This window comes from Trichoderma camerunense (genome assembly GCF_050948025.1).
Source record: "Trichoderma camerunense strain CBS 138272 chromosome Unknown V8C40scaffold_13, whole genome shotgun sequence".
Taxonomy (NCBI): Eukaryota; Fungi; Ascomycota; class Sordariomycetes; order Hypocreales; family Hypocreaceae; genus Trichoderma; species Trichoderma camerunense.
Window position 1 is genome coordinate 316909 of NW_028145357.1, and position 12750 is coordinate 329658.

At 48.4% G+C, this 12750-nt stretch overlaps 5 protein-coding genes across 5 annotated transcripts; 3 read left to right on the plus strand and 2 right to left on the minus strand.

Annotated features, from left to right (window-relative positions):
• Positions 1 to 2275: 2275 nt before the first annotated feature.
• On the plus strand, positions 2276 to 3463 carry V8C40DRAFT_250135 (uncharacterized protein). The gene has a single exon (XM_083216896.1). It carries the CDS (start codon positions 2510 to 2512, stop codon positions 3284 to 3286), a length of 777 nt encoding a protein of 258 aa, XP_083071138.1. The 5' UTR covers positions 2276 to 2509; the 3' UTR covers positions 3287 to 3463.
• On the minus strand, positions 3388 to 4608 carry V8C40DRAFT_250136 (DNA glycosylase). Its single transcript, XM_083216897.1, has one exon. The coding sequence runs from the start codon at positions 4489 to 4491 to the stop codon at positions 3478 to 3480; it is 1014 nt and encodes a 337-aa protein (XP_083071139.1). The 5' UTR covers positions 4492 to 4608; the 3' UTR covers positions 3388 to 3477.
• A 2243-nt stretch (positions 4609 to 6851) lies between these two features.
• V8C40DRAFT_250142 (GMC family oxidoreductase) lies at positions 6852 to 9629 on the plus strand. Its single transcript, XM_083216898.1, has 2 exons — positions 6852 to 7916; positions 7970 to 9629. Exons 1-2 carry the CDS (start codon positions 7343 to 7345, stop codon positions 9397 to 9399), a joined length of 2004 nt encoding a protein of 667 aa, XP_083071140.1. The 5' UTR covers positions 6852 to 7342; the 3' UTR covers positions 9400 to 9629.
• A 505-nt stretch (positions 9630 to 10134) lies between these two features.
• Positions 10135 to 11961, plus strand: V8C40DRAFT_280653 (cytochrome P450; the record flags this gene model as incomplete). Its single annotated transcript, XM_083221430.1, has 6 exons — positions 10135 to 10516; positions 10579 to 11074; positions 11129 to 11467; positions 11520 to 11667; positions 11723 to 11733; positions 11785 to 11961. Exons 1-6 carry the CDS (start codon positions 10188 to 10190, stop codon positions 11959 to 11961), a joined length of 1500 nt encoding a protein of 499 aa, XP_083071141.1. The 5' UTR covers positions 10135 to 10187.
• Positions 11962 to 12196: 235 nt separating this feature from the next.
• On the minus strand, positions 12197 to 12669 carry V8C40DRAFT_280657 (uncharacterized protein; the record flags this gene model as incomplete). The annotated part of the gene is made up of 3 exons (XM_083221431.1): positions 12509 to 12669; positions 12335 to 12444; positions 12197 to 12283 (listed from the first exon to the last, which is right to left on the minus strand). Exons 1-3 carry the CDS (start codon positions 12591 to 12593, stop codon positions 12197 to 12199), a joined length of 282 nt encoding a protein of 93 aa, XP_083071142.1. The 5' UTR covers positions 12594 to 12669.
• Positions 12670 to 12750: the final 81 nt, after the last annotated feature.

Consider the following 12750-nt stretch of genomic DNA (forward strand, 5'->3'; position numbering starts at 1 on the left):
GGTACTTGGCATTTGCTTGGTTTTTGCTTGGTATCATTTACAGCCCTCTCCCTTTTTCCCTCGGGTGACGCGTCAAGGGCCTCCAAGTCTCATCTGAGCCTCTTTTCACATGCGACAGAATCAGGCCGTGCTCGCCTTGTCTTGGCCAGCCTTGTTGGCACATGTTGCTTCATTGTTGCAAAAAAAATATCTGTGCTTGCTTCCATGCTGTAACTGTAACCTCCATACCATACCGTACAGAAAAAGATTCCACCCTTCCTCCAGCCGAGCCTCTCTCTGTCTCCAACCTGTTGCTGTTTCGCATCGAAAAAGCGGCTAGCCCAGGAACCAAACATGCCCCCCGGCCCACCCTCGTCTGACACTCGCATTATTCCCTCCTCTCTTCGCCAGTCTTTTCGCTGCTCCTCACCTCGATCCAGTTCTATTTTTCCCATTTTCGGGACCTCGGTGCCGTAGCGGCTGAGGAGCTGCGCTACCTCCGTTCAACTGCTTTTTCGGACTCGCGATTCGTGAACGTTGCTCTTTTCCTCCCTTTCTCGGAGCCACGGCACACTGATGAGCAGCGCTTCGGATACGGCCCGTTTGTGAGCCGACTATCCGGCCCTGGAAGTTGCTCCGGGGCTCATTCACGCTGCTTGTTCTTTTTTGTTTCTTTTTCTATTCTCGCCTACCTAGGTAGGTGAAGATGCGAGTTTGAATAGTGCTCAGGTCATCCGTATCGTAATGTAATCTGCTCTCCAAAATGGAACCACTCGCTTATGCAACGCCGCAAAGTATTGAATCGATAGAAATGAAACTTATCCTCTCCGCACTTTGTAGTAGAAGTCGCCAATGCTGTAGAGCACTTCGTCCCAAAACTTCATGGCGCTCCAGTTCTCTCGTCTTGGGCGGTGTCGATCGCGGTTCGACAGGTCTCGGCGGTGGTAGTGCCCACACGCATGGTGGTAGACGAGCTCGCCTTCAGACATATTTAATACGAGTAATACTGATCTGCGCACGGAAGTGAGTTGCCACGGATAGCAGATGCCGGAGACTGAAACAGTCTGTGCTTTTCAACTGGAGTGATGCTGTGATGTGGTTGCTTTGGTTGTATCAATCGGGTGCTGATTGGCGTTTGACAAAAATACGTGTAATATGAGCCTGCATCGAATTGTTTTGGTGGTGGTGATGCAAGTGTTGATGTGAAGAGATGAAAACAGCAGAAATGACCGTCAACATGATGGGTTCACCGCTTTATTTATTCTTGTTCCTTCCTGGATTCCTTCTGGCCCAAACAATACATGATCAACTCTGTACGTTTCAACCAGTACAATATGATTCTGCCTCGTGCCTTGGCTTGCAGTCATTTCTTGGTCATCTGCGTCGCCGGCGCCGTGACGGACAGTCACGAAGGATTCCGGCCGCCAGATCGGGTGTCCACTATGCCGATCATATGCATGTCCGAAGGCAAATTCTGTGACCTAGGAGGACTTTTGTCCAACATGCAATCATTGGAGCCAACATGCGATCGTTGGAGCAGTCTTGTACTCGATTGTACTGCAGAGTATTACAATCGAGAGAGGCGCTGATGGTTGGACCCTACATGCGGTGGCTTGTACATGCACATTCGTGAGGCTTCCAGCTCGGCTGTTTACCCTACAAGCATAAGGAGAATCATCAATTAGGGCGCCAAATGCTAGTAAATCATTGTGCATTTTGTTCGCAGAGGACATAGAATACTCGCTTGAGCTACCGGTAAATGATAGTGTATTCATAAAACGTTTGTTGTTCGAGAAATGATAGAGGCTCTCTTTTATTCGACTAGAATGTGCCGTAACAATCTGAAGGTGCGAAATGGGAAACCCCCATACTTAAACAGATTGGCTATGTCCTGGCAACCCTAGAAGAAGTATACATAGCAATGTCAGAAAATAGAGATAGATAAGACATCTCATATCAGTCGCTAAAGACAGTAATACAACGAATTTGGTCGAGCTTGCTGATGCTCAACAGCCGTTTGAAGCTCCAAACGCAAGGCTGCGATCACCGACCGACTCCACCATTAAATTACTGTATTATTACCACAGCTCCTAAACATCAATCATTCATAAATACTAGTCTTCTATTATTATTTCCATAAATTCAAAAGCATTCAAGTGAATATAAGATGGATTTGACATCTTACATGCCCGCTTGTCATCGTGGCTGCTTGTTTCCCAATAGTTTGAGGTAGGGAGAGGCACAACAAGCCACTTCAGGCCAGCCACCAAAGGATCCATGTAACCAAAACCTCACACTTCAACCAACCTCCAGGCAGCTCTCCCCGCTTGCGACCCAGCACCTGCAATGGCGAATGCAATACGATAGAAGTATTCACTTCTTGCCGTCTTATTTCTTTCAGCATCAGATACGACGTCCACCCACCTCCAGCCTGTTGCGCGCAAACTGCGCATGACAAAGGCAGCTGGCTGCGATCTTGTCTGCCCCGCATCGAGTGCCGCATGCGATTCACAACTTTTCCAACACAACCATGAATCCAAGCGGCCTCGGGGCGTCCATGTGGGCGTCAGCCAGACGACGCCCCTACGAGCGATCTTTCGACAACCGCTCGAAATCCATGCCCCCCGTTTCAGCCCTGCCGACAGAGCCAAACTCCGAACCGACGGCGGCCGTCCTGCCCTCAGCCTCGTCCGCCTCGCTGTCGCCGATACAGGCCTTTCACAGATTCGAGCAGGCATGCCAGCGCCTGCGGTGGAAGTACATCGATCTCGAGTCCTCGTACCAGCGCGCTCTGTCTCCGCAAGACTACGGCTTCTCGACGCAAGACGCAGAGGTCAATTTCAAGGTCGATTTTCACGAATTCTACGTCCGCATCGAGCAGGCGCTGGTGTTTGTGCTTTTGGTCTTCGGCATCACTGTTCCTCGGGGTAGTGGCGGGCCGAGAAGTCAGGCTGCGCATACATATCATCATAACGTGCTCAAGACGTTGGAAGAGGAGGATAACCCGCTGTTTGAGGCGTTGGGAAGAGGGGATGTCAACCATGCGCTGTGGAAGGCCAAAGAGTTGCGGAATCGGTGGAAGGATGCGGCCGAAGGAAGGGAGACGCCGCCACTCAAGATGTACGATTTGACGTGGATCGTCAGACAAGTGCTCGGAGGCCTGGAGGTGTCGTATGGCATCGCGGCTGGGAGGATTGAACAGCTCAGGATGGAGGGTGATGGGCTTGCAGAAAATGGAGGCACAGGCGGTGATGCTGAGAATGGCGATGGGTGGGAGTGGATGGTAGAGATGGATTGGGAGGCGTAAAAAACACACGTTGGATGAGCGTCTCCATCTGCTGGACAGTTGGAGTTTTCTTGTATGATACAATACCCGCATATGCACATAAGCCGGCGATTTCGAGGTGGGAGCAAAATAGGTTGCTGGTATAGCACGGTCTTTATATATAGAAGAGCCAGATATTGAAGAAACGCATTTAATGGCATTTACATATAATCTCAGCATTCTTCCTCCTTTAATTTGTCTACCTTTCCCTTACGAAATGCCTTTCTTAGAGCACATTTACCATCATTTCGTCCTCCCGCGCGACACTCGGCACACTTTTTGCCGTGGTTGACCAACAGGATATGCAATCCGTATTTGTCTTCATCCGGCACCCTTGCTTCCAAATGTGCCTGTGCCTCCTCCCTGTTTGCCGTGGTTGGCCGCCATCCTAAGAGTCCTGTTATCCGATATACGTGAGTGTCCACCGGAAAGCTATCCCGCTGCAAACAGAACAAGAGAACACAGCTCGCAGTCTTGGGTCCCACGCCTTGAAAAGAGAGGAGCTCACGCATAGCGGAATCATTGGAAGCGTGAAGGAGGTGATCTAAGGAGTAGCTCCCATATCGAGCTTTTGTCTGATGGAGGATGTTCATGATGACCTTGCTTTTCACCACGCTGAGACCGCCTGACCGGATTGATCGCTGCAGCTTCTCTGTTCCTCCTTCAACAATCGCCGCCCAGTTGTCACTTCCACCGTATGTTTCGTCCATGGCGAGCTTCGCTCGGGTACTGTTTCTATCACTCGTGTTCTGACTCAAAATCGTCCTAACAAGGGCATCGAGAACGGACGGAGAATCTCCACAACCGGCGCGCGTACTTGGAGCGACGATGGCTTCTTCTCGGCGCTTCCGCTCGCCGTGGAGAGATGCGAGGATACGGTGAGCTAATGAACATTCCTGAGGTGTCGGATGGGGAAAATCTGGGAAAGGAGATTCTTGAGAATGAGCCGTGAATGATTTGAGCTTGCGGGCTTGAAGGATGGCGGCCTTGTCTAGAGATTTTGGTGGAGGGAGTGGTTTGGTCGTAGAGAAGGGTATTTTGGACATGGATAGATCGGATTTGTTGGATTTGGGCTCTGACTTGATTGATGGAACTGTGTCTTTGATGTTGAGGTTGATGTTGGCTTCCCGCTTGATGTTGCGGAGGCTGCGCCGTGGAGGCGGCGATTCTATAACTTCTTGTTTCATGGTTGAGGGAATTGTTAAGAGGAAATGCTGAATAATATTAGGTAGTGATGTATAAATTTATTTCTATAGATTGAAAGCATCGGATTGTCTAAAGCATTAATGAAGCTGTTGGCGGTGTAAGATGAGCGATGTCAATGTCAAATCGATGAGGTCAACGATTGCCACCATGACTAAGCTGCGAATCGCTACAGGTAACTGCCCCTTCATACCGTTCACAATTGCATCCGAATGTCTCACACGGCCCAGAAAACATCTTTCAAATCGGAGATTAATCTCCCTGCCGAAAATGGCTCTGTAATGATCAATTTGGACCATGAGACTCTGATTTGACTTGCTGACGCCAATTTAGCTGCCTCTTCAGCAACCCAAGTCTTGCTATCGTTGACCGTCTCGCCTTAGTTGCAGAAAGATTGTGCGACTTTGCGAGCCTCTCTGACGTGGTAGTTGGCTGATGAGTTTCTTTTCTTTTCTTTTTTTCCTTTAATTTAATTCCTCTTCTTCTCCTTTATTTTGGCTTCGATTCGTTGATGCTTGACATTTTGGACCGACTGCCCTATCCCCACCTTGCCGCTCGACAAGATGGTTCGAAGCACATTATCAACTTCGGGTACGTTGGCAAGGTAGCTTGGTTGAATGTATGGCTTTTTCTTGTGGTGACGCTCTGCGTGGTCTCCCTGGCAAAAGCATACTGCAATCCTGTTCTGGCAAGCATCTTGACCATGTCTAGGTATCAAGCAGTGACTGCAAACAACTTTCCATCCAGAGACTATGACGATGCGACCTCATGATTTAAAGTGATCATGCAGAGTATAGCTCTGCATATTTATCCCAAAGCTCTATGGCATTCTCTTCTCAAGTTACTATAAAAATAAATATATTATAACAATTATTTAAGTAGAACAGTGGTTTATATTAATAATACTAGGGCAGGAGTATGACCGCGCGCCTCCTCGCCCGTATCACTGTGGTATCCTGATGGTCTAGTAATTGAGATCGGCTTGGCGTTGTCAGAGGCCAATGGAAATTGAGAAACAGAGCCATCACGAATCATGAGTGTGGATCCTACCATTCTTTTACTAGTACCTCCTGACGACAAAATTTAACTACATCTACTAGATCTATCTATATCTACTAGATCTATCTACATCAACTGGATCTATTATTAATATGAACCAGTCTGCTCAAGTAGTCGCCGTGTGTATCTATCTTTGTTAGGATTCCAGAAGATATATCATCGAGATATTGGGCAAATATGCAAATTGGTCATCTTCTGACGAAAACGACGAGCTATCATCACCTAAAGACACTCCGCCATTCTCATCATTATCAAGCAGCTCTGGATTTCGCCATAGTAATCATCATTACCTTTCTCCTCATCGTTGTGGCGTGGCGTTTCATGCTGGCCAGATTGATGGTTAAGTCTGCGACTCGGAACATTCAACCCGAATCTCGTAACGGCACATCCAGGAGGCGGATCATGAACGTTTAATTTTCCCACACCGTCTACCGAACCTTTGCTGAATTGCGTATATGTTTTACCCGAGACCATTTTGTATGAAAACGGGTAACCATTAAACTTTGAGTAGGACTGAACAGAAGTGGGGATGAGTATATCTGCATCGGGGCGAGCTCCATATGCTGTCGAGTCCTGAAGGCGGCCTTATCTCGAGATTCCTCTTGGACGGCCGAAACAATGAGCTGAACCACCAAAATGCTCTGGCCGCCGTCTGGGCGTTATATTGCATAAATCAGCTCGCATCATATGTCATTTTTTAAAGCTCCTCTGCTGCAGAGCGTTTCTGCTGTAGTTAGTTTGGGATACCCCTTCATGGGATAAAGAGTCCGCGGCTTACCTTCAGCAATTCGTTGAGCTTCTGGACATAATTTCCCTGCGTAGGCGGAATGGCGATGGGCAAAGTTAGACTAGCTTCTTGGAAGATTGGCCTGATACCGCAGAGGCAAACACCGTTGTTCATGTCTAGAAACGAGTTCAAAGCCTCAGCGAAGTCAGCGACTCAACCCAATCTATCTAAGGGCGACATATCCAAGACGTCAAGGGTTCCGGACGGCAAGTTGTTTGTATCGTGGCCAAGGATCTTACCAGCTCAAAATCGGCCCTAATCGATGCACGGGATCCCGTACACATAACACGATTATGGCGAAGCAACGATAGCGAAGGCAAATTTTGTCTCTGTACATCTCTGGGGTTCAAAGTTGCCTGATACAAAGCAGTAAATGTACAAAATGTGTCGTCCTTGCCATTTCTTTTGTAAACTTTTAAGTACATACCTATTAATTACAATGTATAAAGATGACCTCAAAGACAAGTCCCGACGGGTATCTCCATTCGCCTTCATGACGCTTCTCGGTGCGCCACGGAACCGAGACTTGGAGTCTTCCCGACACACCGAGGAAGCGAAGAATCTCAATACGCGTAAGAAATTATGCATTTCCTCATCGATTGGCATATTTACCCCTCGTTCCTGGTACTTTTGGCGCAAACACTGATGCTACTGGGTAGGCAATTCTATTTAGCCTTTTAGGAACCTTGAAAGGCCGAATTGCTGGCCTCAGCCCCAATGTGCGGAGAACATGAGCAAGGATCACGACTCCCTGCAAAATCGTGCAAGCTTGGGTACTCGACATGTCCTAAAGGCCCGGATCGATGGCCTCATATCCGGGGTTGTGTCCACTAGCCTTATCCTTAGAACAATGAGATGAAGAGGATGTTTTACCTGGGGATGGATCTCGCAAATATTCGCAAACCCCGAGAACTCCACGGAATGCGCTGCTTTTGATCACGCGCGATTTGCTCGCAGATCCTTCCGTTGTACTGCCGATTTATCGACTAATGTGTCTCATCGGACCGAAAACATTACAAACTCCTGGTCGTGACGATTTGACAAGCCTCCATCTCCAGTTCCATGGAAACAGAGTTCTCCAAAAAGTTAAACGAAAGGAAAACAAAAGTACTGCAGTACGATGGATTTCACTTTCGATATATATACTAGCAAGGGGCCGAACCTTCGAGGCATTGATCGTGGATAGTGTCATGGTCTCATCTCAAAGCAACATGCCGTCTCTCAAAACACGCTTCGGCGCTCTTGCGCTGGCCACGACACTTTTGCCTCTTCAGTCATTGGCCACGCGAATCGATTCTTACGACTACATCATTGTCGGCGCAGGGACAAGTGGACTTCTCTTGGCCAATCGTCTAACAGAAGACGCCAATCTTAACGTTGCGGTCATTGATCCTGGTGCCGATGAACGAAACAACACAAACGTTGTCAATCCGCTGGCATGGCTGGGATTAAGTGGGACATCTGTCGACTGGAATTATTCGAGTGTTCCTCAGGAATACATTGGTGGAAGAGTTCTCCCGTACGATGCAGGTAAGGGGATAGGTGGAACCAGCTTGATAAATGGTATGAATGCACGAAGCCTTTGATGGAGATGGAATCAATACTGAGTCAGCTAGGGATGACATATATCCGAGGAGACCAGGCGCAATTTGATTCCTGGGAGGATCTCAATCCCGGGTCAGGATGGAATTGGGATACCATGCTACAGTACTACAAGAAGGCTGAGCGGTTCTTCCCTCCCTCGTCATGGCAGGAGGCTGTTGGCGCACTTTTTGAAGAGGAATACCATGGATCCTCAGGAGGTATTGACGTCGGCTTCAGTCCAGTCCTGCTCAACGGCTCTTTCTACGGAGACGCAAAGACAGCTTGGGCAAATCTCGGGCAATCTCTTGACAAAGATGTGAATAGCGGACACACTGCTGGATTCGACGTTTGGCCGCAGACTCTGAATCCAATCGAAAACACGCGATGCGACTCTGCCACGGCGTTTTACTGGCCTGTACAAGATAGACCAAACCTGACGTTAATCAACGCCACAGTTTCTAGGATTCTGTGGAAAAATTACACGGGCTCAGCTCCTGAAGCGTCTGGCGTTGAGTACGTGATGCCGAATGGACAGAACAAGACCGTGAAGGCTGCGAAAGAAGTAATCTTGTCCGCAGGTGCCCTCCGTACGCCGCTTATTCTTGAGCTCTCCGGTATCGGTAACCCAAGTATTTTGGAGGAATTGGGCATTGAGACGGTCGTTGACCTACCAGGCGTGGGAGAAAACATGATCGATCAACCTAACATGGCCCTGTCCTACTCGACCAACAGCACGTTCCCCGGATATGCACCATATGCCACTTTTGTTAATGCCACTTCTCTTTTCGGGGACGGCTTCAAAAGGGTATCTGATGTAACAAAGCTTCTCCTACCGCACTGGGCACGGCAGATTTCCAAGGAGACAAAGAGAGCTTTAAACGCCTCGGCAGTCGAGCAACTACTTCAAGTTCAATACGATTTAATCTTTGAAAAGGATGTGACCATTGCTGAGATACTATCTACTGCAAGTGGCACTGGCGTATTCTCAGCGTACTGGGGTACTTTGCCTTTCAGTCGTGGGAGTGTACATCTCAACTCGACCGACGACATCAACACACCCAAGATTAACCCGAGATTCATGGCTATAGACTTTGACATGATTGTTCAAATCGCCATAGGACGCCTTGCAGCAACGTTCTGGGATACCTCGCCCATATCTACTAGTTTTGAGGCTGTGCCGCAGGGAATTCCTTCACCAGACGCTTCATGGAATCAATGGAAGAACTTTACAGACAGTACCATGATATCGAACGCACACCCCATTGGGACTGCAGCGATGCTTCCAAGAAAACTTGGCGGAGTTGTTGATTCGCAGCTCCGCGTGTATGGCACGAAAAATGTGCGGGTGGTGGATGCTTCTGTGATACCATTGCAGATCAGCGGACACCTTACTGCTACACTGTATGCTATTGCGGAGAGAGCAGCAGCGGAATTTATTGCTCCAGCTCGTGATGCTGTGTGATGCGAGATACTACAGTGATGTGCGGGATGTGGGGGTGTAATGGTGTTGTTAGAGATTTGTCCTATCAGTTGAGTCTTGAAATGCTACATTATTAGTCTTTTAGAGGATCAGTTAATGAACGCTTATTGTTTTACACATTTTATACAATGTATCAAATAAAAATCTCGTCACTAATAGCCATGGGTCGGTTCCGCAGTTCTCGTTCCCTCTTACTCCTTGCCACCCCATAGCCATGAATGAGACGTCTACATCAAGGCAGTGTCTCATTGCCCCCTTGATTCGCCATCATCATCCCGTCCAAAGTGGCTGCAGCAAACTCACCTGCATGACATGCCCCTTCTCCGCATCCGAAGGCAATCTTGTAAGCGGGACACGGCATCGTCCTCAGCAGTACGACGTATCCCCAAGCCACGCGATGCCGCGCAACGAATTAAGACAATGCTCTTCAATTCAACAAGCCGCTCTACCCCTCGTGTCAATCGATCGTCCCTCCGATCTAGTTGCTTTCCGAGTTAGAAGGAGAGCTATAGTCTGACAGGTTGAAGGTTAAAAATGTTAGTCGGCTGTCGCACCCGTCATCACGGTTTCTATATGGGGATGTCTCACATGGCGCAGCCAATACGCAGCGTCGGGTTGGACAAGGTCTCCGAAAAAGTATAATCGTGTTGGTATAAATGCCCGTCTTGCTCCCATTCAAAAAAAGGGAGGGAGGATGATGTTGGAAAAGAGAGACATCTTGATTCTGCTTATTTGGAAGTTTTCGCAAACGCTGCTGAAGGTTTTCCACGATGGTGAGCCTCGTCGCTACACTTGCTTCGCCGCGGGATTGGCCTGCTAGTGCTTTGCTGCTGGCAGCTACTCTTGTTATCTCGCTTCTTGTTCGTTTGTTGAGGCGGCCTGGCCTCCCTTCAGGTGCGTCCTTTACGGAATGGGGCGTGCCGTTCATCGGCTCCCTCAACTTCTTCACCAAGAGAGGCGATTTCCTACGAGAAGGCACGAAACGTAGCCCCAATGGCTACTTTAACTTTTACTATGGCTCGTATCCCATCGTTGCTCTCTCGGGAGAAAAGGCTCGCTCAGCTTATTTTAACACGAGGGGTCTTGATCTGAGCGCAGGGTATGAACTCCTCCCTTGCATAGACACCTACTTCTGGACGAAAGATACTGACAAGGCCGCAGATTCAGGAAACTCTTTTCTGCTGGCCCTGACATTGACCATATGCTTGGCTGCAATATGAGTGCTTACTTTATAGTACTCTTCAAGAAGCTTACCGGCAAGGAACACTTGGCCACTTGTCTTCCTTATCTAAACAAAGACGCCCGCGATGCCTTTTCTGCAATCGACACGTCTGTTCCCATGGATCCATTTGTAGTTCTTTATGATTTACTCTACAAATTCACTCATCGCACCGTTGGCTGCCATGACGTTGCTGAAGACCCTGCGCTTCAAGAGAAGACGATGCGGTTGTACGAGAAGCTGGATAAGACTGCCGCCATACAGGTCATGTTTCCGTGGCTGCCTACGCCTACGAAGCTCAACAAGTTATGGGCGGGGGCAAAGTTGCATATGCTGTTTGGGGATATAATACGGGAGAGGAGAAAGAGCGGTCGTAAAGCGGAGGACGTGATGCAGTACCTGATGGACAAGGGAGAGAGCGATTTGCTGTCTTCGGCGGTAAGTATCTGACTTGATCGTTGAGATAATCCGAACTAACTGGCTATCGAATAGTTTATTATTGGAGCCTTGTTCGCCGGCTTGATCAATACGGGAGTCCAGTCCGCATGGATCCTCTGCTATCTCGCCTATGACCCCGTCTGGTACGCCAAGATCAGAGCTGAAGTCGACGCAGCTGTTGAGAAATACCGGACTTCAGACGATCAGACACCGGTGAATGTCCTGGCAGGGCTTTCTCTTGAAGCATGGGAGTCAGAGTTCCCGTGTATCGACTTTGGAGTGCGGGATAGCATTCGGCTGAACCTCATGGGGGCTTCGATTCGTCAGAATACTTCTGGAAAGGATATCGTGCTAGGCGATACTGGCGTCGTCGTTCCGAATCAAGCTTTTGCGGTGAGTTTATGGCTGAAGAGTGAGAGTAAGCGATGCTGATATTTGCTGAAAGGTATATCATGTTTCCGATATCCACATGGACGAGGCTATCTACAAAGATCCTCTCAAATGGGACCCTGGGCGATATTTCCCCGAAAGAGGAGAGGATAAGAAACGCCAACATGGATACATTGGCTGGGGAACTGGATTGCACCCATGCTGTAAGCAGACTCTGATACTCAATCCGCTGTGGATGACAAGCTAACATTGGAACAGTGGGCATGAGAGTAGGCATGAGAAGTGATGATGAATGAATGAAAAGGCTAACGAGTTAATAGATTGCAAAACTGGAATTATTCGTTTCTACAGCCACCTTTTTCGCCATGTTTGACTTTAAGGCTGTGGACAAGAATGGGAATCCGGCGACGGGGCCGCTGCCGTCTTATGATAGCAATGCTCTGGCGGCGAAACGCATGATTGACACGGTCTATTTCAAGTGCGATCGCAGGTTCTAGGTAAGGCTTGCGAACGGTAATAATAGTTAAGATGATGGTAGCGAAAATGGAGAGTGCACGGATTCCCACATTCCATGTATTGATGACACAGCAAGGAGAGGGACGCCATGCTCAGTCACAGTGCAATGTATTCTTTTGGAAGAATGAATGAATAGCTTAGGTGTTGAGACTATCTACTTTACATCCGTGTCTGTTAGACCTGCTTAGGTATAGACTCTGATAGGCATTGGCTTTGCTAGGTGGAAGACTTTTGTTGCATCTCGTGTTCAATCTGTGCGGCGAGTGACGCTGGCGTCTGGGCACCCGTATCGTGAGTCCGCTCCTAGCCACATCGTTAGCAAGATGTCTATATGTAAGAAATCGTCCTATTTACCACCAAGACTTCCTTGTCGGGATCTTCTAAGGGCATCTTGTTCTGATCCTGTGTTGAAGTGAGTGTCGGAGCGAGATTCCGCTGCTTTGCAAGGAGGCTCTGAGACGGTGCTAGATGGCTGATCAGCATGGATGAACTGATAATGAAGGAAGATGCTGATAGAGATTGACGTACATTCTGTTGTGCTTGTGACTGGGCCTGGATAAGTTGGGGGAAGTTGCTGCTGGTAAGCAGCTTGGCCTGCTTCACGATTCGCCATTGTTAATGAGAAGATGGTTTGCTGGATATTGAGCTTGGAAGGAATCTGATACGACCGTGAAGTGTAGAAGGCGAAGATGAATCTGTGAAGATGTGATGTTATTGTTGCTATAGTGATATATCGTCTTATAGTGATTCACTCGACCAATGTCCCGTGA

Excerpts from the sequence above, each read along its gene's own strand:
- V8C40DRAFT_250135 (XM_083216896.1), top strand. The coding sequence starts at position 2,510 with ATGAATCCAAGCGGCCTCGGGGCGTCCATGTGGGCGTCAGCCAGACGA.
- V8C40DRAFT_250136 (XM_083216897.1), bottom strand. The coding sequence starts at position 4,491 with ATGAAACAAGAAGTTATAGAATCGCCGCCTCCACGGCGCAGCCTCCGC.
- V8C40DRAFT_250142 (XM_083216898.1), top strand. The coding sequence starts at position 7,343 with ATGTGTCTCATCGGACCGAAAACATTACAAACTCCTGGTCGTGACGAT. Across the intron at positions 7,917-7,969 it reads TGGAACCAGCTTGATAAATG|GGATGACATATATCCGAGGA; the intron begins GTATGAATGCAC and ends TGAGTCAGCTAG.